This window comes from Hermetia illucens, chromosome 2, assembly GCF_905115235.1.
Source record: "Hermetia illucens chromosome 2, iHerIll2.2.curated.20191125, whole genome shotgun sequence".
In the NCBI taxonomy this organism is placed as follows: domain Eukaryota; kingdom Metazoa; phylum Arthropoda; class Insecta; order Diptera; family Stratiomyidae; genus Hermetia; species Hermetia illucens.
Window position 1 is genome coordinate 112,891,185 of NC_051850.1, and position 26,267 is coordinate 112,917,451.

General features: G+C 40.0%; 1 protein-coding gene across 9 annotated transcripts; it reads right to left on the minus strand.

Moving 5' to 3' along the window:
- Window positions 1-821: 821 nt before the first annotated feature.
- Window positions 822-22,513, minus strand: LOC119647982 (cytochrome c oxidase assembly protein COX18, mitochondrial). 9 transcript variants are annotated; one of them, XM_038049357.1, is made up of 7 exons: window positions 22,331-22,513; window positions 16,489-16,954; window positions 7,280-7,709; window positions 7,080-7,217; window positions 1,482-1,757; window positions 1,308-1,418; window positions 822-1,132 (listed from the first exon to the last, which is right to left on the minus strand). In XM_038049357.1, exons 3-7 carry the CDS (start codon window positions 7,625-7,627, stop codon window positions 932-934), a joined length of 1,074 nt encoding a protein of 357 aa, XP_037905285.1. In that variant the 5' UTR covers window positions 7,628-7,709; window positions 16,489-16,954; window positions 22,331-22,513; the 3' UTR covers window positions 822-931. The 9 variants fall into 9 exon arrangements, with proteins under 9 accessions (XP_037905285.1, XP_037905287.1, XP_037905286.1 ...); XM_038049359.1 differs by having other exon boundaries at window positions 16,489-16,970; XM_038049358.1 differs by having other exon boundaries at window positions 16,489-16,979.
- Between the last annotated feature and the right edge of the window lie 3,754 nt (window positions 22,514-26,267).

Genomic DNA, 26,267 nt, shown 5'->3' on the forward strand with positions numbered 1-26,267 from the left:
GAAGTGTTAGAGGCAAGAAAAATATAGTATACTTTTAGATTCTTGATAATCAATGAAGACACTCGTTATGCATCACCCGATATAAAATCAGATGCCGCTATCAGTACGAGTAACGCTGCTTACAGAGTGAACGAAAATTTATTAGGAGTTTTTTCGTCCTCCTAACAATATTTGCTTGTTTCTATATGCTTCCATAAGTTCTTCTCAGCAAAACTATCTAGAACAATGCTGCAAACGCTACTAAATTAAGTTTGAGGTTGAAGACAGATTTTGCGCATTCAGAAAGAAGTGTTCAATAGTACTTCTAATCGCATTGTGATCAATAGTTCGTTATGAGATGCTGTTACGGTCATGAAGCTTGTATTTGTGCATGAAAACCGTGGTACCAAACTATCGAACTACTATCAAACTCTAGGGTGTCCTCCATAGCTTAGTAAGAAAATTAAAATAATATTCCGGACAATAGAAAAATGATTCGAATTCGGGTTGCCGGTCTTTCCAGATTAACGTGTTCAGATCACATCAATTTTTCATTCTCCAGAAAAAGGGTGTTTCGCATCCAAATTTCAATTAAAGGCTACCAACAAAACTATTTATGTAGTTCGAAATCATTCCATATTCTAGCTTCTAAATATTTAGATATTTTGCAGTCAAAGAATCTTTCAGAATTGTTTCCATAACCTGACGAAGTTTTTCATTTCCTCATAGTTTTCCATTTGCAGATTCACAGTATGACCAATTCTCTTATAATCAGTACGTAATAATTTTCTTGGAATTTATCAGTGCACAATCAAAAAGTTCAAACAATAAAATAACAACAATGACCTTATAGCATCCATTTTGTTATTTATTCTTTCTAGACTAGAGCGACAATAAAAAAATTATATTACAAATATTCATTTGCTAGGAAATGTACATATGTGTGTTTGCGTTATGATGCCGATCCACTTTTACTGTTTGAATCACTTAAGCCAATTTGCTTTTTAAATGACTCCGTTAAGCGTTCGTATGGGTTTTGTATTTCTGATTTGGTGAGGGGAATTCCAATGAGTCGTTTAACCCGCGGTGAAATTAAAATTAAATTTTGTATCAAGCCATACACGCTCGATGACACCCAGTAAAGACAAAGAGCCTGAAATTGAATTATTATTGAGTGGTTGGAAATGATTTGTAGTAATTGAACAGTTCGCGTACGATTTTTCTGAATTTATTTGTTATAGAATAATCGCTAATTAAAATTTATGACTAAAATGGGAAACAATATTAATTATTATATTTTTCTGAGAATTAGCAAAATGTATACTTACAGATGGAACACTGGAAGCGATAGGAATCATTCCCACACTTAAAACTCGAAATGCGTTCGTAACGTATCTTTGCAAGCGAGTTGGTGGTCGTGTTCGTAGTGCAGATTGCATCTAACAACAAAAATTCAACTCAATTCAATTAATTCTATTAAAAATATTAACTCTGAATAGTACCTGTATAATACTTAGATTAACTAGCCCTAGAACAATTGGCAAAATATACGAGCTATCTACTTCCGTAAGATTTGGTATCCATCCGAATCCACCTATTGTGAGCTCGGTAAAAATCAATTTTGTTTGCAGTAAATTGGGATCTGGTAACATATACACCAGGTTTCTGATTGCCACTGACTGAAAAATCCATAAAGGGATCTGGCCCCACAGGACAATTAGAGTTTTCGCTGGATGACAATTATCACGTACAATTAGATTGTTCCATTGTTTTTTGAGCTGTAATGGAATCAACGGATGAGAATTAGTAAATATTTTGCATAACTAAAATGACAAAATTATATATTTGAAAGCCTTATCGCAATAAATGGGATTTCCAGTATTTTTAAGAAAACAGCTTGGCCTTGAGAGATATGGGAATTCAATAAAATTTGAAGATAAATATGGCATTTGTAATAGTGAAGTCAACAACAAACTCATGACAACGTTACTAAAAGAGATAGACGAGAGATGTCGAATATTTTTCAGAGGAATAATTTATTTGCATGTTGTTATGTTATTTTATGATGGAGGATGGTATTTTTATATTATATTTTTTGCTGATTTTGCAGGTTTTTAGTATAGAAAGTGATAAATTTGCCCGGCCAAGTAGAAACTTTCATATGAAGCCAAAAAAACTTCTCGTTTTGTTTACTATGAAAATTAGCAGACTATTCCATATTGAACTTGAATAAAGTTCTTCCCGCCCTTAAGTCTGACGAATTTTTACTAATAACGAACCAGAAAAGAAATAGGAAAAATTTCACTTTTTCGTCTCCGAGCGTCTCTTTTTGGGCGCAACACCCAAGTGTGCGGTTTTCTGCAGGGCAGAGGCCACTGATGACATGCTACCTGGGACATGTTCAGGCCTGAACTAAGCGGTTTTCGTTTGATTTATACCGGACGTCATGTTTGTAAGCTATATATGTATCTAAACAACACATGTCAACCGTATTCAGTCACACTATTTGCAGGGCAGAAGTAGGCCGCATGTCCCTGTCCTTTTGCATGTCTGCTATTAACTCTAACTGAAGCGTGGACCGTTAACTATAGGTTGATTCATTTGGACCTTCTTAAGGTTTTGTGTAAAACAACACCTTATACGTGCTAGGTACAAATGGAACAAATGTTTACTCAAATATTCATATATAAGAAATACGCAAAACCTTTCATATGTGAAGCGTTCAGATTTCGGTTTCTGACTTGTTTTAGACTCGCGCAATGGATACGTTATTTAAAAAAAATTGCCGTATTTAGGCTGATGAATAACCTGAAGGATATCAGGAGGTACCACTACAGTCACAAAAACAACGATTTAGTATGACTTATGGCCCGGTGGTATCAACGATCGACATTTCTTCAAAAATCAGGTCATACAGATCGTAATTGTCAGAGGTGACTAAAATCCAACCATAACAACGGATTGCTTACTGTTTCAAATTGAAACCCGCGTTACTTGACATACAGCGTGAGAGATAATGTATTTATTGGGTAATCGTTTCAGTGAGCGGTTGATTTCTCGGTGTATTGGTCGTCTAGATTGTTCAACATCACTCCTTTGCGCCGTTTTCTTTGGAGATACGTGGTCTCTAGTGTTTAGTGACAAGCTAAAATGTTTTCGCACACAACAGTGATGATTGCACCTAGAATTGCCAGTGTTCGGACTTTAGAAACTCAAAATAGATGGAATGGATGGATGTGGAAATCTTATCAGCAACGATTGGTTCCATACTTTCAAAAGTCAAATCCTGGAGGCAGATTAAACCCCAAGATGGCATATTATATGCGCAAGGAAGTCCAAAGAAAATGTTAACCGATATAACGAAACCCATGAAAGGTACTCGAGTGATAGTAGCAAAAGCCTGCTGTGTGCTGTGCTATCAGATATTTTTAAGTTATATGATATATCCACTTCTTTGTTTATTTCAGAGATCATACAAAACGAAGTGGCCATATATTTGCCATTCAGGAACTTTCGTTACCAGTATAAGTGTCGATACTAAACCTACATTTTTGAGTTCAAAATTTATGCAGAATCGATATACAGTCGATATTAATTTTGAAGGCTATCGTACGGAAGTCGCGGTTCAAATCTCACTGGTGGCAGTGGAATTTGTATCGTGATTTGACGTCGGATACCAGTCGATTCAGCTGTGAATGAGTACCTGAGCCAAATCAGGGTAATAATCTCGGGCGAGCGCAATGCTGACCACATTGCCTCCTAGTGTACCGTTACGGTCTTGAATGAAGTGCTCTAACACACTTCAAGGCCCTGATCCAACATGGATTGTTGCGCCAACGATTATTATGATATTATTATTATTAATTTTGAATTGAATTCCTAAAGCTAGGGTTTTTGGGAATCTCAATCACGATACCTAGTTGATAAAGATAAAGAAGAACATTTTCAAGGAGTTGGCAGGATTCGAATAAGGAAGAGTCAGTATGTTTCACTTGAAATTCACAGAAAATTTGCCTAACCAACTAACCGCAAGAGCGCTTTTAACACCGTCGCCAAAATTTATGAAAATTGCTAACCAATTTTTTCAAACATTCAATGAAAATGAATCCCTTTGTATTTGCAGCAATTACTTGGTGGACCTATTAGATTCATTGGAGGTTGCCGGAGGTGTAGGTCTTGAGTTAGAACAGATCGCGCCGGTTATAAATAAATAAGCTTCGCATTGTAACAGTTGTTCGAGAATTAGTTGTGCATAATGTTGTACAATTAAGTGTGAAATAAACCTTTCCATTGATATTATAGAACGGGTTTCTATCGAGCACTAGCTATCCAGTGATATGGATTTACGCGAATAGTGTGTGTAATCCAAAAGGGTATTTAGAGTTACCTGTGCGTGGTTTCAGGCAAAGGGGGCTTGGGAAATCTGAGGTTTTCACGTAAATCACTCTGAGTGCGGAATTCTCGATATTCAAGTGGACGTCTATGTGAATCAAGTATGTAACAACATTCATTTCTGACTCATCGCCGGTATTTTATGATTGTACCATACCATCCAAACTCATTTTGTTGCAGCATTTCTTCAATCCAAACTCCAATTTCTGGAGCAGTAGTGCAATCAGAGCAATCCCACTATTAATAGGGTGCAGGTGATAAGCTTTTCCAGTAAAAATATAATTACAACTAATTCTTACTACCTTGTTATGGCAGTAATAGGGTGATATGATCATATTGAAGACCCTGATGCAGTTCTTGATATCAACACGCGTTTTAATCTGTAATATGACAGAGTGCTATTACACAGCTAATCAGCGACTTAGTTTTATCAAGAAGTGCACAACATATTCAGGCCAACAAATCTTCATATAAGACATACTTGAATATCCTTGCCTAGTCTGGAACCCAGAGTATGAGTTACACTTTGACGGATTTTAGTCTATTACGAACAATTTACGCTTTTCGAATACAGGATGGGTCCTTTAAATTGAATGGCCGCTTCATTAAGAAAGATAGCGCCTGTTTCACATTTGACATTATTAGCGGTACAGTTAATGTCAGTAATCTTTACAGTGAAGCCCATGGTGTTTTACGTAGGCACCTGTCGTGAGACTTAATCCTACTGTCCTCTTCAGACACGGATTGATTTTGTGACCACAATCAGAGCCCCGCTGAGACAAGCAACAACGGTACCAGTCTATACCAAGTACATGGCTTAGCATTCATACTGGTGGATGCAAGAATTACCTAAATCTCTACCGAACTATGAAGTACGGCACCCGTGTTGATACGCAACACCACGTCGAGGCCCGAAGGTCTCTTCTCGCTTGAGCATAACTACAACCACCATGAAACTCCCACTAGGGGGGCCAACCGCAAATAACCGAGCTGTCCTCACATACAACAGGAGTTCACCCGAAGTATATGAGTTCAGGGGCTTTCCCGATTCCCATGGTACCAGTATACCCCTGGTAAGGTTTCGTGACCAATTTGCCACTTCAGATGAGTCCCCGTGCAGACTCGGGTCTGATCGCCCTGATTAGGCCTTTGGAGCATTCGCCTACTGAATCACCAAACCAAAGTGATTACAGCGTCTCCCGGTGCCAGTTCAGCTAAAGTTTAAAGCACATACAAAAAACAATCAAATAAACTATTTTGCATGGCTGTTTCTGAATAATGGCAAATAAACAATGAAAACTGTGCCGCTCGAAACGTCTCACCATAGGGTCAAAGCTCTTACTGTAGACTATGATCCTGCCAGTCCTCATGTATTCCTCAGAAACTTGGGTTCTTAGCAAGAACTCTTGGCCGCGTTCGAGAGAAGAATCCTCCGAAGAATTTTTGGCCGCCTACATGAGGATGGACGATTCCGTAGCCTACACAATAACGATATCTATGAGCGATACCATGACGGTTATGGTGGGCGGGTCACTTAATCCGTATGGATGCGGATGATCCTACCCGGAAAGTCTATAAGGGGAATATGGTAGAAAAAGAAAACGAGGCAGACCTTGCGTAAGATGGAGCGATGGCGTAGGCCAGGATGCCAGACAGTTTTTAGGGATATCAAATTGGTGGACCTCGGGATGTCTGGAGTTCCTTATTAAGGCAGGCCTAGACCGGATACCGGTTGTTGCGCCGTTTATGATGATGATGAAACAATGAAAAACTTATCATATGTAATGGTTAATAAATTGAATATCCCCTTCAAAATTCCAACAAAAAATTTAAAGAAGAAACCACACGGTGTATAAATCATCCGAGTTTTTGCTACAACTTCCTCCAAAGCCATCGGTAAAATTCTAAATTGCACTAACGGTAGAAAAAGCTTCACCTCGCCCCACAAAACCTCAAAAAAAAAATTTCTGCTGACGTTAGCTTTTTGGTTGGACATCCTCCATCAACCAAGCAGCCGTGATTCTGAGTTTGCGATTGAATAAGGACAATCACGCAGGAGAAAATCTCAGAAAATTATTTAAAAGTCAGTAAACAAAATCCTTTCATCAGTAATGGGGGTTAATCCGGTCTTCCTCTTAATTTCGAAGTTTGCTACTGACGTTTGGATTTTGGAAACTTCTCTTTTCTTATTGCAAAGTAATCGGCAATATACATCATAATTTTCATTACATCGATGAGTTAATTCTTTTTAGTTCCATTTTAGCTTATTTAGTTTAATAATGTGTAATTTGGCTAATAATTATGAACTTTTTTGTAATTTTGTACGAAACTGTTTTTTTAATAAGAAACTCTTCAGTCAATTGCCAAATACATTCTAAGATGCAGGTATTTTACGAAGAATGAATGGACTGAAATAAAAAGTATAACGCACTATTGCGTATAATAAAAATCAATTAGTCTTAAATGCTGACCATCTCTTACAATGTACCATAGTCCTGTAATACACCGCTACGGTCTTGAATGATGTGCCCCAGTATGCTTCAAGGCCCACACGCTTTAAGACGACGATTAATATTATTATCAAATTTTTTAAAAATCTAAAGATTGCCCCCACTGTATATTCCTTTAGTTCTCAGCTAAAAACATCTTTTTACACGAAGTTTTAATAATTCATCCTCCAAATAATTGTATTTATTTCTCTTACTTACTGATCTATTATAAATTTGTCGAGCTTGTTGTTGAGTCCAATTGTATTTTTTCATGGCGAAGGCCGTTTCTTTCTTGAGTTCCTCTACAATCGCTGGCATTTCGAGCGTTAAGTTTTCCAATCGGGAAGTGATTTTATTCTATAGGAAATCAATGTCAGGTGAAATTTATCGTGAGTAAAGTGAAATTAAGAGTATATCACCTGATAAACAGCCAAGGGCAAGGTGACTACCGTCCGAAATAAAAAAGTAGAAAAAATTATTGAAGCCCACCACGGAAGGCCAGTGAAATCATGAATTTGAACTAGACCCTCTTGCATGTAGGCTACTGGTGTACTATTCGACAATGTCGTCCAAAATTTTACAACTACGGAATCGAAGGATGCATTTCTTCGACTGATGTGGACATGGTGGTGTATGTTTTCATTTGGAAAATTTTTCCTCCGTTCAATGGTTAAACAAGAGAAATTGCGCGACACATTTATATGAGATGATAAAGCACTATATCTAGCAAACGGGTTGGAAATTGTATGTCTAAATAAAATATTCATCGTATAGTAATTTTTAAACTCGACACTTTTTATACATTATTCTAACTGAACTGCTTTACACTGTTATTGGGTAACGATGGATCTGGAAGAAACAGAAAAGATTTTTTATACTATTTGTAAAAATTTGAGAAAAAATTAACGAAAGTATTCTGTAGGATATAACTGTTAATCCTTATTTTATAGTGTCGGAATTTTTGGAAAAACAAGTAAAAATAAACCCGTTTGAAAAGCAAAGTGGCGAGGGTTAGACCTATCAGAGAACCGCATCTAGGTTCACCAAAATACTTGCCGATGATACATATCTGCTTGCCTTCTCACCTTTCCATAGACCTAGGTCAAATGACTCTAGATTTAAAGAAACAGACAAGAAGTACCAGACTAACAATAAATGCCAACAAAACCAAGGTTCTCAGTCTAGTGAACCATCACACTCTTGCTTTCTGCATTCATGGTCAGAACATCAAGGACATCAAGCAATTTGCATATGAGGATATCACTATTTCTGCCGAGACTAGCATCAAACTTGATATCAGTCGAAGTAATAGCAGCACTAAGTTCATTTTCTTGATCTTAAACAAATGAGTACGCAGATCACTTAACACCTGCTTAATTTGAGGTTGTTTCATACCAATGTTAGCATTGCATTGTTATATGGGAACAGGACATGAAGATGATTACTAGTGTCACTCAAAAGTCCCACGCTTTTGATCAACGCTATACAATGGAACTTATTAACTGAAGATATCTGGCAAGCAGAGTGTCTTAAAGTTAAATTGTGCGAAGGAGTCGAGAAGGAATATAGGTTTTTTGGGATAGTTTTGCTTTACTTGGATGTTAGGAAAATTTCCTTTCGACTGTATCAACAACAATACCATTTGCGCGGTTTTTTAAAAACTGTACGACCCACACCGCGCTTTCCGTGAAGCAATTTTTGACCAACAACGTCATGACACCGACTGTCCACCTCCCATACTCACCGGATCTAGCACCCTGTGACTTATTTTTGTTCCCCAGATTCAAAAAGAATATGAAAGGAAAGCGTTTTGCCACTGTGGAGGAGGTGAAATAAAAATTGCTGGAAGGCTTAAAGAACATCCCGATGAGTGAATTTAAAAAATGTTTTGAACAATGAAAGAATCGTTTCGAGAAGTGCGTTGTAGTCAAAGGCGAATACTTTGAAGGTGATCAAAATTTGGATCAAAAATATTGAGAAATAAAGAAGTTATGACGAAATTCTCGTTTTTTGGGTCCCCCGTCGTATGTCGTCTCTACTTTGGAATGTTCAGTAAAAGTTGTTCTCAAGTCATTAAGTGGCTTAATCAACATCAGCACTTCTTCCTGTCTTCTCAGAATACACAAAACACAACTGATATGTTAATGCAGTTGATTAATATTTTAATACGAGAAAGACTTATTTCTTAAAATGGAGAGTCTATTGACAGCATTGATTTACTGATTGGTAATTGGACGTATTATCGAGTTGGTATTTTCATATGAATTCCGTTCATGAAAGAACCAACATTTTTTGGTCTTTATGGTAAGATTTCAGAGAAGAACTTCTCTTTTATGCTAGAAGTATGCGGGCTCTTCATTGCCACTCTCTGAGCTACGATCCCCAGGCTGTTAATCAAGGATAGTTGTACGTATATTGTCTACTATCATTCTTTGATCGCATATTCGATGGTATAATTTTGCGATGTTTCACCGAGATTGAATCGTAGTTAATTTTCTGATCCTATGCTGCATCGGTACCAAAGAGACGAAAGCCAATTCTGATGAGATCTCCCACGAAATGCCGCCCAATTAAGTCTAAAGTGGTGTTGCGTTCCATTCTTATTGGATCGACGGTACGATGTTTGAGTTGGTTTAGCGTCAGGCTTTTCATCGGATTCGAATAACGATTCGTAATGGAAATTTGTATTCGTCTTTGTACTGCCTACTAATGCACTGTAAGCGCATAAGTGTGGTATGTAGAAAATATTTCCTGAAGATTAAGAGCAATCAATGTTTCCATTTTTAGCTCTGAGTTTTATGTAGATCCTCTCCAAGACTTGCATACTAAAAAACTTTAGTCTTAGAATCTCCATTATAATGAATCAAATAGTGCTACATTTGACACATTGTCTTTCCTCATGCATATGTCCGATGCCTTTTTAATGATACCACAAGTAGCAAGTAGTTTCTCTAGGGGACAAGGTGTCAGTAAAGTTTATCACCGTTTTAGGATCCTAGGATAGAAATCAAGACAGAGATGCAATAACCGTCACTAACATCAGCTTTTAACCGCACATGGGTCCAGTCAGACCTTTTGAGATTTTAATTGGATTTTTAATATAGTTCGGATTAAGCTAAAGGCTTGAAGCTCCCTGACTTTTCCTAAAATTTAACTCGCTTTCAATCTATAAACAAGTCGGGAAACTGGAAGCTCGACGCTTCAGGTATGCAGCATCGGAAAGTACTAATCAAGACCTTTCATTTGATACCCAACATGAGGACCCCCCTCCCTTAATCTCAACGTAGAAAGATGTCAATGACAGTTCCCATCTTCTGACCAAATCTCGATATAGCCGTTTCCGAGAAAAGTGCGTGTGACAGACAGACAGACATTGAACAGATTTTGTTTTGCAAACAAAACCTTAAAAAATAGAAGGACATCTGCTTTACAAGGATAATTAGGACATTTTTTAAATATATTTCGGTTTGGCGCTAGCTCTGAATTAGAAGCATTCGCATTTTGGTTGCGATAGTTTCGCATAAAAAGAGATTTCTTGCTTTGGTGCGGTATATCCGTGCATTTTAGAAATGTATAGAATCAGTATTTGGGGGCGATGATTCTAAAACCAAATATCCTTTGCGAGGTAAATTATAGACAGACATGAACATAAAAAAATTAAATATGCATTGGTCCAGTCATATCACACAGTGCAGCAATTATAGAGGTATCACGTTGCTGAGTACCATCTATAAGATATTCTCCACTATCTTGCTAGGCCGGATAGCCCCATACGCCCAGAACATCATTGGCCCATACCAAAGAGGCTTCACTCCAGGCAAATCAGCAACAGATCAGATTTTCTCTCTGCGGCAAGCGATGGAAAAACTGTTGGAATATGGACAACAGTTGCACCATCTGTTCATCGACTTTAAAGCCGCCTATGATAGCATAGCCAGGGTAAAACTGTACACGGCCATGAGGGAATTCGGTATCCCGACGAAATTAATAAGACTGACTAGGCTGACCCTGACCAATGTGCGAGGCCAGATAAAAGCAGCAGGATCACTCTCAAGACCATTTGACATCAACAACGGTCTACGACAAGGGGATGCGCTATCATGCGTCCTCTTTAACCTGGCCCTCGAGAAGGTGATCCGTGATGCTGAGGTGAATGCAAGAGGTACGATCCTCTTCAAGTCCACCCAACTACTGGCCTATGCTGACGATATCGACATCATGGGAAGAACCACCCGAGACGTTCAAACTGTCTTCATCCAGATCGCGCAGGCGGCGCGAGATCTTGGGCTGCACATCAATGAAGGCAAGACAAAATACATGGTGGCAACGTCAGCACCGAAGACGAATCAACCAACAACATCAAACCGCACTGGTCAAACACAAGCACGAACAAGAATAAGGATAGGGGAATACAACTTTGAGACCGTTGACAATTTCTCCTATCTAGGGTCGAAAATCACAACCGATAACAACTACGATGATGAAATCCGCGCACGGTTGTTGTCAGCCAACAGAGCCTACTTCAGCTTACAAAGACTGTTCCGCTCGAAACGTCTCACCATAGGGTCAAAGCTCTTACTGTACAAGACTATGATCTTGCCAGTCCTCATGTATTCCTCGGAAACTTGGGTTCTTAGCAAGAAAAATTGCGAACTCTTGGCCGCGTTCGAGAGAAGAATCCTCCGAAGAATTTTTGGCCCCCTACATGAGGATGGACGATTCCGTAGCCTACACAATGACGAAATCTATGAGCGATACCATGACCGTCCGGTTGTGGATAAAATCCGGCTCAATAGGTTACGGTGGGCGGGTCACTTAATCCGTATGGATGAAGATGATCCCACCCGGAAAGTCTATAAGGGCAATATCTATGGTAGGAAAAGAAGACGAGGCAGACCCTGCCTAAGATGGAGCGATGGCGTGGGCCAGGACGCCAGACAGCTTTTAGGGATATCGAATTGGTGGACCTCGGCGCAAAACCGGGATGTCTGGAGTTCCGTATTAAGGCAGGCCTAGACCGGATACCGGTTGTTGCGCCGTTGATGATGATGATGATGATGCATTGGTCCAGTAGTCACAGCGGTCGCATAATCATTGCTGATAGCTTCTTCACATTTCTTTCATTTCTCATGCTCTAACTGCTCGGACCCCATGTGCCAATAACAAGATGGATTCATTTGCTTCATATGTACAAACCAGTATTTATAAAAACAATACAAATTCAAATAAAATATAAAATTGAAGGAAAAAAAATGTTGCCTGTACATTTTTTTTCATATTATTTTTTTTTATTTCTACCTGAGTAGGTCACTGAACATATGCGAAGGCTGCTTAGTAATAAGTGAATCTAACAATGTTAATAGTCTCTTAATTTACTCCGCAGATAAGATCGATGATTCATCGCACTTTACGGTAGCAGTGTGCATACTCAATTATGGGCTAGGTTACCATTCTGACTGCTGTCTAAAAAAGGTAGAAGTTCTTTGGTGTTTGGATTGCGTGACGTACTCATAAAGTTATATTTTTCGCTAGTAATGGCTTGTCTGATAAATGTTGATTCGGATTCAACCATGGAAATCATGTCTTCGTCGTGCAAAATTAAGTACAAGCTTGTTTCCAATTGCGTTCTTAAAATTGTAAAAAAATCGAAAACACGTACACATCAGGTGAGGAAGATCGCTGTGATAGTTCCGGGAACTTTTTGATTAAGGTGGTATTCGATGTGTCATTATTTTTATTTTATACTATTATTTTTGGGGTTTTCCTTTCAGCATTTTTAGTCTTTTTGAATTATATTAGAAAACGTATGTATATGGAATTTGTTGCGTTTAATAAAATCATACAATAAAGTACCATGTATAACCTTCTTAACCTTACAGACTCGTTCCACTACTATCCCCCGGTAAGGCTCATATCGTTTGCATTAGAGGCTTTTTTCTTCCAGCCTATCAGGCCACCGTTATTTCGACCTTTTGATCGTTTCCCATCGACTTCGTCTTACGCCACTGGTCCAACGCATCATCTTTGTCACTGAGAGTGGTAGTGCCAGCTGCATGGATATCGGTCAACAAAAATTATGTCTGAGTGAAATTATGCGGTGTTTCCAACGATTAATTATTTGAAATAATAAAAACTTGTTGTTTCTTTTTCGTTGTTAGCATTGATGAAGGGAACAAGTGGTTCCCGAAATATCGGTATTTGCAAGAATAAACATTCACACCAACGAAAAAGAAACAACAAGTTTTTATTATTTCAAAAAATTATGTTTAATTCAGATTCAATCCGAGACCGAGTTGCATGAGACAAACATTCCATTTTTGGAGAAGTAGCTTGAGATCAGCTTTGCTATGGCAGGCTAGGAAAACATCGTCTATATAAAGCAGTGTATAGGGCACTAGACGTTGGATGTCCCTGTGGCAGTGTCCATAACAAGAACCAAGAGGAGTAGTGAGGGAGTGCTTCCTTGGTGGGTACAGACGGAGACACGAAGCGATTTTAATGCCACATTTCGTTTTTATTAGAGATATCCCCGTAAATATGACCTAGAGATGCAGAGATATGGAGCAGATGTCCCAAATCGCCTGCATCAATGCCTAGGACAAGAGAAGTTGCGAATGAGAATCTGATCAGTCGTGGATTTTCCATTCGTCGACCACAAGGCAAACAATTATTTCTTGATTGTTTCCTTCTTAAGATTCTGTCCTTTAGCTCAACTTTTCGTGATTTTCCCAATATTTATGGGTTTCAAATCTATCCTTGTGTAATTTGCATTTGATGTAAGGGCCACAACTTATCACGCGTACCGATGGGATACTTCAGTCGCGTCCCAAAGTAGATTTCTTGTCCCCCTACGTGAGGATGGATGATTCCTTAGCTTATATAATGACGAAAGTTATAGGCGATATCACGACCGTCTAGTTATGGATAAAATCCGACTGAATAAGTTGCGATGGGCGGATCACTTAATCCGTATAGGTGAGAATGATCTAGCCCAAAGTCTATAAGGGTAATATCTGTGGTAGAAAAAGAATGTCTTCTTACTCTGCCTTATATGGAGCGATGATGTAGGTTAGGACGATAGACAACTTTCAGGGATATCGAATTGGTGACCCTCGGTGCAAAACCGAGTTGTCTTCAATTTCTTACTAAGGCGCCGTTGATGATGATCAGATTATTTGCTTGAAATATTTACTAATTGGTTCGAAATATTACCGCTTGGTAATGAATGGCGGCTGCCGATTAATGTTTGCATAGTGTTAGTCAAGATAATATTGTAATGTATCGTTCGATACATCACACTGTTCTTCCCAACACAAATAACAGTAGCGGCTTTCCAGTGCTAATGCCGACTATCGCTTGCGAATCAGTTAGTGCTATCATATGTTCCCCTCTTCTCTTGGCTGGCTTTGATGTGAAAAAATGATTTTGGGTTCATGTGGTAGCTTTTTAACTATCGATAGTCTTTGCAATAACGAGCAAAGTGATAGAAAATATATTTCTCAATGATAATGAGATGCTCGTTAGCAAAAATCATCATTCCATGTTTTTTGCATGTGTTACTCTCATATATGTAAGAATATGATCTTTTGCGTTTTTCTTCTCTTGCATGAAAGATTTTCTTCATTCATACCTACAGCTACCGAGTGTAATATGTGATTTTGATGATATAGCATCACATGTACGATTTTGGTAATGGAAGGCGATGTTTGTGATACTATTTTGTAATATCACTTTTCTCAGTAAGTATCTCAAGATAGCAGACAACTGGGCCACCCCAGCAACACATGGCGCAGAATAGTGGAGAAAGAATGCAAGCGTCTCGAGAAGTCTTGGAGGGAGCTGAATGAGATCTCAACAAATCACAAACGATAGGACGTGGGCGTGGTTGACACACTACGACCCATCAGGGGCTAAATTGCAACCATGTCTTAAGGTGATGTTTCGGCAGCCTAATTCTTTCAGATGAGACCATTTTGGAACAATTGATCATATTCCAATCGAACGTAGCCACCTCTTAGCTTTGAAGTATGTCAAAACATCAAAACGGGTCAATATAGGCTCGGATTGCCTCCTCGTCGGCATGGTAGTTCGGACTCGAATAACGGGTTCACTTCAAACCCCTCCAACAGTTGGGTGAGTGTGAGTGTCCGAATAGCTGAGTGGTTAGAGCAAAAGAGCAGTGGAATTTGTATCGTGATTTCAGATACCAGTCGACTCAATGTCGGGCGAGCGCAATGCTGACCAGATTGCCTCCTACAGGGTACTGTAATCCCGTAGTGTACCGTTACGGTCTTGAATGAAGTGCTCTAACAAATTTCAAGTTATGGCGCCAACGATTATTATTATTGTTATCAAAAACTAACCTTGTAGCCACCTGAAGAACATTATCATTAGCACAACAACATATATATTTGTCCGCAACCGCGGGAGAAGTCGGAACAGAAGAATGGTTCATACATTCCAGAAGTGAAGGGAGTAACCGCAGGAAATTCATAAACTTATACTCAAGGTTGGCAACAAGACATTTCTGTACCGCAACAAGGCATTTTCTGTACCACGCAAAGGAAAGGATGTATAACTCAATGCAGCAATGATAGTAATATCATATTGCTGAGGATATCCAAAAGCTAGCCCATGCTGCCGTGGTCCTGACTTGCATATTAATGAAAACAAAACGAAGTACACAGTGGCAACGTCAGCACGTAAAACGTAAATACCATTAAACAGCATTGGCCAACTGCGAGCAATGAAAGTTTATGACTGATATCGTAACCGTTTGGTTGTGCACGGAATCTGCCTGCAGTGGGCGGACAATCTAATCCATATGGGTCATGATGGCCAGGTCGGAAAGTCTATAGAAGCAATATCTATGGTAGAAAAAAAAAAGAATTTCTAGACGGTGCCTAAAATGAAAAGATGGGGTAGGCTAGGACTCCTAGCAGCGGTATGTTCGGAATTTCTTACTGAGGCAAGGCTAGACAGAATACTGGTTGTTGTACCGCTGATGATGATAGCGAACATTGATAATCAATACGTCATTAATATATAGGCAAGCAGATAAATTAATGACCATGACACGTTAGATCGTAATTTGAAAACCTTTTGACTCTATATAGACGAACCGACACGTAACGAAACTAATCGAGATGAAACGGGCCAAAGACTGAAAGGGAGAACACTTATGTAGAGCCTTAGGTACTCACTAGGACTGGACAACAAATAGGTCGGTTTCCGGTGAAAATGCAAAATTATAAATGAAAAAAAAGACATTTTCAATGACTCTACTTTGCTGGAGACTAGTGATAGGACAAAACATAAGAGACATCCTGATTCGTGGACTATGGTGACTGGATAAAATATGTAAAAAGAAAGTGAAACATTGTCCATACATAGTGCAGCCATGAGTTTCTCATTGGCAAAATCTACTAGCAATTCTAAAATCATTGCCGTTTTTCTAAAAGGATCAGATATGCAATTAAAAGGCAAGCATACTCTGCCTGCCCATGCCAATCTTTCGGAAATTAATGAAAAATTTTTCGAATTTTTAAAATTCATGTTTATCGGGGACAATCATATAACATGTCGGAAGTTAACCTAATTAAAAACAGTTGATAGAAACATAACGAACAAGTAAAGAATATCAATTAAATCCTCATTGATTTATACGTGTTAGAATTGTCCTGCTGAGACACTCCTCGCGTATTTTCCAAGGCATGCCAAGATTCCGATAGTTCCCAGGCCCAATCCCAAAATCAAGGCGCACGCATCTCCGAAATCCATGCCGGAAGAATCAGACGAGGCCTGGACGCCAGCAACAATGAACAGCACAAAAGTTATGAGGATTCGATTCCACATTTTCTCGACGAATGTTCGTGTAAGAAAAGAGAAGTTTCACAAACCGTGGAAAAATAAACACTACAAATTTACCGCAAAATACTTCGCAACAATGACAGCTGATCAGTGTGTGTGTGTGTGTGTGTGTTTTTGATTTGTCCCACGTTGTCCCGGCAGGCTAACGATGTATACCACCAGATACCACCTACGATGACTCCGTGACACGGTTGGCTAGACTGTTGTCTATGTTGCCAGCATGACTACGAAAAATATGGGCTACTGGGCCTTATATTGCTTTGTAAATTTTCGATTTGTTAACGTGATTGAGTAGTAAGAAGTAAGATTCATTTTGCTTATTTTTCGACTTATAACCGTAAAAATTTAGGCTTTTACCTAGGCTTTATTTAAGTGCTAAAGTTTTACTTCTGCTTGTTCAAGAAAGGTGATAATTTCTACTAGGTGTTTATTTAGGTTCTCTGCAAGCAGGAGCTCAACAGAGTTGATGGATCTATCCCAGTTAAATTTATTTCTGATTTGGATATACTTAGTGCATTTGAAGAGGATGTGGTCTAAGGTTTCCTGCGCATTGCATGTATTGCAACTGTCATTTCTTATGATTTTCATCTTTTTGAGCCATGGTTTATTATAGGAGTGACCTGACATGATTCTGTTGGCAGTTTTTATCCGCGACACCTTTTGTTTGGAGAGGTCTTTCGGAGGTTTTATGGGTACATGGGGGAATATTTTTGCAAAGAATTTCCCTTTGGAGCGAATGTCATTTTGATAGCTTGAGTCCCACTCCTCTGCTATTTGGTTGGCAACCAGAAGGTTTAAATCAATGGGTGCTAGGTGACAGTTCATCAGCGTGGCGCTGTTCTGGCCTTCGGCAGCTGCCAGATGTGCACTTTCATTTAATTTGATGCCACTCCTTGCCGGGCACCACATTATGACTACTTCTTCACCGTTCATGCATTTGATGTTGTTGTGGATTTCGTTTACCATGTAGTGAGTGGTAGACTCTTTGCCCAAGATCCGGCACGCATGTAGGGAGTCAGTAATTATGACCACTTTCTTATGGCCTTTATCCAACGCGTATTTAGTGGCTAGCCAAACCGCTTGGAGTTCTGCTGATAATGTTGTGATTTGATTTAGCCTGTGCTGACCCACCGTTTCAGCATGATCATTGACCACTGCAATGCTTACATCACCTCCTCTGACAGAGGCATCTGTTGCAAATATTTCGAAATTCCTGGATTTGTAGTTGCATATGGAGGAGTTGATCTCATTTGCTAAAGCCGTTTTTGGAATGTTTCTGCCTGACGCCTGATTTATAACCACTTGTAAGGTATGTGGAGGGCTTGATTTTATGTCAGCTCTCAGGAGGTCAAAGAGGTGAGAGAAACGTTTGTAAGTTGCAGAGAGGCCATTTTTAGCATCTGCACTCTCTTGGACATTCCGAAAAACATGAGGTCGATTTGCATGGAGCCTTATAAGCTCCTTAGTTGCTAAAACTGTTATTCTGAGATGGGGCGGCGGTTCATTTGCCAGAGCGAAGGTGGACAGGTGGGGAGCAGTTTTGGTAAGCCCTAGGCATCTTTTTAGGATTGTGGCCGTTATTGAGGTGATTTTGTTATTCAGGTATTTGGGTGCTAATACAGATGTGGCAGCGGCGTAATCTAGGATGGGTCGTATTAGCACTCTGAACAATTTGATGCTATTTTCGGGAGGAAGGCCCCAAGAATGCCCAGTAGAGAAATTGATGACTCTAGCAGCTTTTTTAGCCTTAGAGATGGTGTCAATTGTTTGGTCTTTTAATATTAAAGATGAGTTGATTGTCTTGCCAAGGAAGGTTATCTTTTTGAATTGCTGTATGCTGATATTGCCAAGATTCAAGGGGTGTAGTGTACTACTATTTCTTTTAAGGGTAATGAATTTTGATTTGTCCGGATTTATGTGAAGATTTAGGCTTTTGCATTCATCCATGAGGGCTACTGTTTGGGCTTTAATGGAGACTTCAGTTTCCATAATTGTTTTGCCAGTGGCTAAAATGAAAAAATCATCAGCATATTGATAGATTTCTATGTTGGGGTCGACTGGCTTATGAAGTGAGGCCGTGTAAATATTGAAAAGCGTGGGGCTCAAGACACATCCTTGGGGTATACCATTGCAAATTCCCACCTTCGCATCACCTAGGATTAGATTCCTGTTGGCCAGGAACCGTGAGATCCAGATAATGATTTCGGCTGGTATTTTATGAAAGATCATTTTAGATTCAAGGGTTTTTAGATCTACACTTTCATATGCTTTGGATACATCAAGAACTACCGCTTGCGCCTGCAGTTTGTTTGCTTTGGCTATGGAGATTGCGAGAAGGATGTCATTTAGACATGTCACAGTGGATGATCCGCTCTGATAGGCATGACTGTTGGGAGGGAGAATTTTGTGCTCTAGAATGAAATGGTTTAATCTGTTTTTGACAAGTGTGTTGAGGATTTTGGCGAAAACATTAATTAGAGATATGGGTCTGAAATTTTTGATGTCTGACAGATCTTTATTTATTTTGGGTATGGGAACTATCTTAATAGCAGACCACTCCTGTGGAGGGTTTAAATTTTGCCAGGTTTCATTAATGGAGGTAAGCAGAGCAGATTTGACAGGAGGGCTAAGCCACTGAATGTAGGTGTACGTAATTTGGTCAATACCCGGTGCAGAGTTCTTTTTCCGTTTGTTGAGGACCAGAGCGAATTCCTCAGGAGTAAAATTTTGTTGCAGCAGTGGTGGCGGTAAGTTGGATGTAATATTATTTGGAGTTGGCTTGTTGTAGCTTGAGCTTAGAAAGTCTAGGTATTTCTGGTCATTTTCAGAATCCCAAATCCGGTTGCTGGATTCTTCCTCTTGAAAATTTTTAAAATTTTTTATGCTTTTCCAGAATACCTTAGTGTCTTTTTCGACACTCAGTTCTTCCCAAATCTCGTCCCAGGTTTTTTTCTTAGCCGCTTTCACCGCTTGTAACCAATTTTTGTTTGCAACCGAGAAAGATATGAAGTTGGTGTGGTTGGCATCCCTGTGGTAGGCTCTCAGAGCTTGCCTTTTCTCTACAAATAGTGTCTTCAGACCACTGTTCCACCATGGTTTATGGGAGGAGCCCTTGCGGATTTTGAATGTCGACTCTTTAATTTTGCTTTGGATTTCTGCTGTCAGACCGTTCAAATTCTCCGTGGGAGGGATGGACTGCAAGGCAGTTTTTAGATGTAGGAGGCCTATTTTGTATTTCTGTTGAATTACAATGGTGTTACTGTGGATGGCTATAGGTTTATGCTTGCTTTTGGAGATCGGTTGTGCCAGCGCGTTCCAGGACCAGGATATAGAAATGGAATTAGTAAGGGTGACATCTGGTGCAGATGCTCTTGTTTTGCCGTTTGTTACCTGGTCCACAAAGGTTAGTGAACCGTTGTTGAGTAGTCTAAAGTCAGATCTGCATAGTGCGTTTGAGAGGTGCCTCCCTTTACTATTCTCAATGGAGTCGCCAAGTATGAATGACCTGGCATTTAGGTCGCCCGTTATTATGGTGTTTGGGGTATTGCTCAGAAATTGAAGTAGCTTGTCCAGTTCTACTTTGAAAGTGGCCGTAGTTGTATGCGGGGGCATGTATATGGAGGCAATGGTGATGTTTGGAGTAAGGTTCATGGTCTTGGCAATAATGATGTCCATGTTGGTATCATAGGTTATTGGCCTGGCATTTATGCCTTTGCGAAATGCAAGGGCAACTCCACCATAGCCATCCTCTCTGAATTTGTACATAAGGTTGAAACCTTTTAGGTACCGAGAATGATGGGACGAGTTGAAAGTGAAGATTTCTTGTAGGGATAGTATGTCATAGCCATGAGTATTCGCAAAGTATTCAATTTCAGACTTATTGTTAGCTAGACTTTGAATGTTATATTGTAGGATGTTTACCATTTGCAATTTCTACGAACGTCAAGTCGCTTGTGATGTTGAGTTTATCAGTCTGTTTTTTTATTTTTTGCATGTCTTCTGCCAAAGATGGATCTTGTATCTTTGAAGAGATGTTGTTCATCAGTTTGATGATTTGTGACAGTATTTTCTGGTACTCAGATACAACCGTGTACGTTGGGTGTTCGAAAACAGTTTGATTTGGTGTAAGTGGTTCTTGATAGTCACCTTTGGGAAAGGGTGCTCTGATGTTCTGACGTAGATTTGATTTGACAGCAGAACTGAATTTTTTGCTCCCTCTGATGGTTCTGTTGAACTCATCTTGAGGATTCCTTGTCCAGTTGTTCTGATTTTCTCTTTTTTCCAGCGGAGGGAAGGCAACGTCACAGTCAACATCGCAGTCCAGTGAGTCGTAATAATTTTTCACTTCTTTAGTGGCTTCCCTCATGGAGATATTTTTTATTGCTGCCGTCTTGATAATCGCCAGGTGTTCGACCCAGATGGTGCACTTCCTGTCTCTGGCGTCATGGTCAGTCTTACCACATAAAGCACATTTTTTCCCACATGTGTTGCCATCGCACTGATCTTTTGGACCACTGCAATTTAAGCATCTACTCACTTTCGCTTTGCAGTTAGTGGCAATGTGGCCCAATCTGCCACAAGCAAAACATTGCCTCGGTCTGTTTATATAATGATCAACCTCAACCCTCACGCTACCGATTGAAATATGTTTGGGGATGTCACAGCCAACGAAGGTTAATTTGACTGTTCGAGATGGAAGGAAGACATCTTTGTTTTCCTTAGATCTGAAGTTCAGCCTTTGAACTTTCGCCACTTTTATCGGGGAGTTAATGTCCTGAAGTATTTCATCTTCTGTGAAATCTGTGGGGATGCCTTTAATAATCCCAAATCTATGGGTATCTCTCAAGGAAATAAATGCTTTAAGCCCTAATGTGACCAAGCGATTGTCGGATGCCAAATTGTTCGCGCAGGACGCTGATTTGCAAAAAACTTTTACCCTCGTAGGCCCATCTTCCTTGACCGTAACTACCTGGTCTTTGAGGTTGAGACGCCTCGTAAGTTTATGGAAATTGAGGGGTTTGAAACCCTCAATTCTTTCCTGTCCGTTAACCTTATCTATGTATGTCATGGGGTTGCTTCTCTCCACACATACTGTGTACGTTTTGCATTGAGTGTTCTCACTGTACCTGTACACTGGGGCTGTTTGCTCCATCGGAACTATTTTTTGTTTTTCCATTGGTGAAAGGGTCTTGCTTTGGTCCTGAGATTGGGTGACCTCAGGGAAAGCTTGGAGTTTAGTCGTGGCTGGTAGAAATCCAGAAACCTTTTGTTGTTTAATTGTGGGAGACTGGATTGGGGATCTTGACAGGCTCCTCGAAGCCCTTCGCTCTTTCCTGGTTAGGACATAGCCACCGATTTCAGTTGGGCTTTTGAACTGTGGCCCTACAGCTGCCTGAGGAGATGTTGGCATTTGGGAAACAGACCGGTCAAAATTTATTTTCCCCTTGTCCGGGGGTTCACACTCCCTAACCTCCATGGCCTATCTTGACAGATGCCAGAATGCCTGTTTACAGGGGAAAAACCACCAAAGGATACAGGGGCAGATTTCTACTTACAAGATTGATTGCGTGAAGAAGCAGAAATAAAACTAAGGCACTTACCTTTTTCCTTAAGCAGGAACCGATTCACCGCCAAAACTATCAAAAACAGAAGGAAAACACGGTTTATTACACCCACGCGGATAGGCAAAAAGAAAATTAGCTTCAAACTAAAAACGCACTGTCGATACAAACACGAAATGCGTCTGCCCACGGCAGATGTCACGAAGCAAGTGTGACAGCTGATCAGATGTTAATTTTTGGACTAGTTCTGACAGCTTGTCAAAACGCATAGTGTAGGTGGAGCAACGAGGGAAATTTCGATTACTCTGTAGTTTGTGCCAAAAAATATGGGATAATATTTTTTCAGAAAATTATTATTTGGGCTGGTACTATGAAGTATTTGATGTGTTGAATTAGGGAAGTATATTATACAATCTGCTAGGAAATTTAAATTACAGTACAGTACAGCTATACATTTTGTTGTTGGTTGGGCCGCCGATAAGCAAATTTCCGTTTTCGCCATTTATATAGAGTTGTCCCTAAACAGTGGAGATTCATAGCGACACTTAGAAAAGAATTATGATTGGATCGACAAATTTGGCTCTGATGAGGGACACTAAATTGTCTTTATTAAGATATTGGGGAAGAAGAATATACGGACACTTGGGCCTTTGCGCCGATCAAGTTCTTCGTTTGTAATTGTATCAGGCCAGCATCCTCCGATGATACTGCACAGACAGGTGTTCTCGAAGGCTTGGAACTTTCGAGTAACAGTAGGGTTCAGTTTCCATGTTCTACTACCATATAGCACACAGAAAGAACACTTGCAAAGAAGGGTCTCAACTTGATCTTGTTGTTGAGATAACTGCATTTCCAGATTTTAGATAGATCCGAAAGCGGATTTAGCGCTGTTAATGCGTCAGTAGTAAACACGCTAACTAGATATACAATTTGATCGACGCCTTCGATGATCTGCCCATGCGAATAAGGAGAGTGTGTTGACTCGTTGCACTGAGAACTATGGTTTTGTTAGCGTTTATCTTCAGTCCAACTCGACTTGCCCTTCTTTTCAAATACAGAGCCAATGAAGCCCTGCGCGTCCTCCGGACAAGGCAGTATGACGGAGAGAGCAAGGGATTTTACCACGATGCCGTATGTGACATTTTGCGCATCATACGTCGCTCTGTTTTTTATTAGTTTCTCCTTGATACACCTCCTCCCCCCCCCCCCCCCGCCCTGTGTTAGATATACTCCCTGTTCACACCATCGAACGCTTTCTCGAAATCGATGAAGAGTAGGTGAAGTGAAGATATAAACTCCGCGGATCGTTCCAGAATGATCCGTAGCGTGGTGTTGTGTTCACTGCAGGAGGATCAGGAGTGGAAACTAGTCTGCCCTCCGTCGATCAAGCGTTCGAGATGTTCTAAGATTATTTTAACTATTAACCATACAGGGAGATGAAGGAGCACGCAGATACCCCTCCAATTGTCACTTTCAAACCAGGTGTCCTTTTTGGAATCTTAATGATTATCGTTTTCTTCCACTCTGAACGTCTCAGATTTTGAAGGTTTCTGTACAAGTGGAAGTAGCAGATCTGCGATAACTGCAGATTCAACGAAAAATAACTTTGCGGAGAGACCAAAGTCCCTGGGCTGTGCTGTCCAGTCTCTGTGATCGACTAATGTGCTACCAATGACGAAACGGTGGAAATTGCAGAAATCCATAAACTTCCCACCATTGTCGTCTCCTGAACTGCACTTAATTGGTCGTAGAAAGCATATCGAAAGTCTCCGCTGGTGCATAGCAATGTGCAATTGTGATGCCTCTTAATCGGAACCGCAATCTTGTAGTTAGAAGTCCGTCAGAAACCGACTTTTAGGTGAAGAGGACCCGCTTTTCGGTAGTCGTCAGAAAAACCCGACATCAAATTTGCGTCTGCTACCACTTGAACATCCAGAGTACAGAAGCACATTATCATTAGTGTGGCAAGAGGGAGAGGAGTACTCTCCATCATTTTAGTTCGCTTAGCCTCAGAATGTCCAGCTGATATCATTGGAATTTCCGCCCGAGTGGGAGAAAGCAAGCATTCAGTGGATCATCGCTGCTGTTGTCGAGGAGTGTGTGCAGAAATCAATCAGAGTCTGTGTTCGATAGCTACGCTTGAGGTCAGTTCCTATCCGAGGCTTTATTGACGGTAGCAGTGAAGTTGCAAAAATTGTAGGTTGCAAGCCAATTCTTTAAGTTGCTTCTTACGACAAGTAGGGAAGACTTTGAGTGTATTCTTAAGCCCCAACTCACAGGGCACCCTTTAAGATAATACAGGAGAGAAATCAAGAAAACAAAGTTGAGAAATTGGAACAATATCAATGAGTCTTTAGGCTCTCAGCAAGCGAGAAGGAAAAAGCTCATCTAGCGAAAATATCCGCAAAATTTCCCGATTGTGACCCCAGCAGTGGAAAAAATGGAAGAATCGAAAACTCACACAAACTCAGACAAAAAGTAGATTCGCCGCAAAATAATAATTATTTCTAAGAAAGGAGATGTGTACCTCCTTTGCTGATGTCTTTTGATAAGTGAAAGCAGATCAGAAATTGAGGTTGATATTATGAGCTTTATCAGGCGAACACAGAAAAGAAAGTGGTGCTGAAAGATCTGCTCTAAGAAACCATTCGAGAGTGGAATTCAGGCGTTGCGGTGATATGCAAATAGCTTAGCACTATTTAGCGGAAGGTTACGTCGGGTAACATGGGAAGATAAGCCATGTAAAAATTGATGAGATGTCCGGGAGCCAGGAGTAGCCCAAAAATCAATGGTGTTTCAATCTACAGCTGCTACGCTTCTCGTGGTGCAACAGTAGCACAATATGAAGAGATGATAACCTGTTCAATACTTGTCACTGAAGACAACAGCGCTAAAATGATTGCCGGATTTCAACCCGGCTAGAAGTTGGGAAGTCTGGCGACGGGGGAGGGGAGGGGGGGGGGGGTTAAGTCTGAGTCTCAAACCTGACCAGTCCAACAGAGGAATATTTTTTTCTGCATAAATATTTTGACAGGCCACGCTGGGTTGCGAAGAGCTCATCCAAAAATACAAGCATTGAATAATGTTTGTTTTTATTGAGATGTGATGATACTGGTTGTTTACAATGAATAAAGTTTACATTTTGAACCTCACCAACTGTCGTTGGTTGGACTTTTTAGCACGTTGATGAGTCTGATGATCCAGTTCGTTTAGTTTTTTCTTACAGTGTGCTCGGTAACGTTCATGTTGGCGTTTCTCAATGAGATTTTATTAGCAGCACAACTGTTATCTAAACAGATTTTTGCAAGAAACGTTTCCGTTTTAATTTTGAAAACTGGCAACCTTACCCAATTTCTCTTCCTCTGAGTTTTTACTTTCAGGTAGATTCATTATATGTGATACTTCATGATTATATATGTTGGTACTAACAAACGCTCTATTTTCTACTTTATTCCGGGTTTCGACTGTTTTGAAAATGCCACTACACCCGAGGACCTTGAGTGTTTTATGTTTTTTGGGTTGAGGTTCATGAATAAAAGAGCGCGGGACGTATCCAAAGAAATTGTCAGAAATATTGTAGGCCAGAGCCCTACACACAAGATTATACTTCGCGGTGTTCCTGCGTGCATATTGCCAAGAGAATGGAGGCGGGTTTAGTATATAGGGGTGAACTTCACACACTGCTCTCACGCATAAAAAAGGTAGGTTATTTTAAGACCCTCTTCACTTTTTTGGCAGTTTATCTGAGAAGAAAATTTTACTTCAAACCATTTGCTAACCTTGCAAGTTTTCATTGCACCTTTTATAGCCGTTTTGTGGAAACGCTTATATAAGCAGTGCTAAGTAAAAGCCTTAAGAAATATATATCCTGGGAAAATACTACACAACACCTGGCAATGCCAGTGTCAGTGTTTAAAATTTCCCTTGTTCCAATCAGCTAAACCAAAACAGCTGATACTCGAAATTGTCATACACG

What these genes read in the sequence shown, in the direction of transcription:
- LOC119647982 (XM_038049364.1), bottom strand. Translation starts at nt 7,627, where the DNA reads ATGAATATTTTATTTAGACATACAATTTCCAACCCGTTTGCTAGATAT. An exon ending in TGCCCTTGGCTGTTTATCAG is followed by an intron (nt 7,218 to 7,279) that starts GTGATATACTCT and finishes GATTTCCTATAG; the next exon opens with AATAAAATCACTTCCCGATT. An exon ending in TTAATCTAAGTATTATACAG is followed by an intron (nt 1,419 to 1,481) that starts GTACTATTCAGA and finishes TTTTGTTGTTAG; the next exon opens with ATGCAATCTGCACTACGAAC.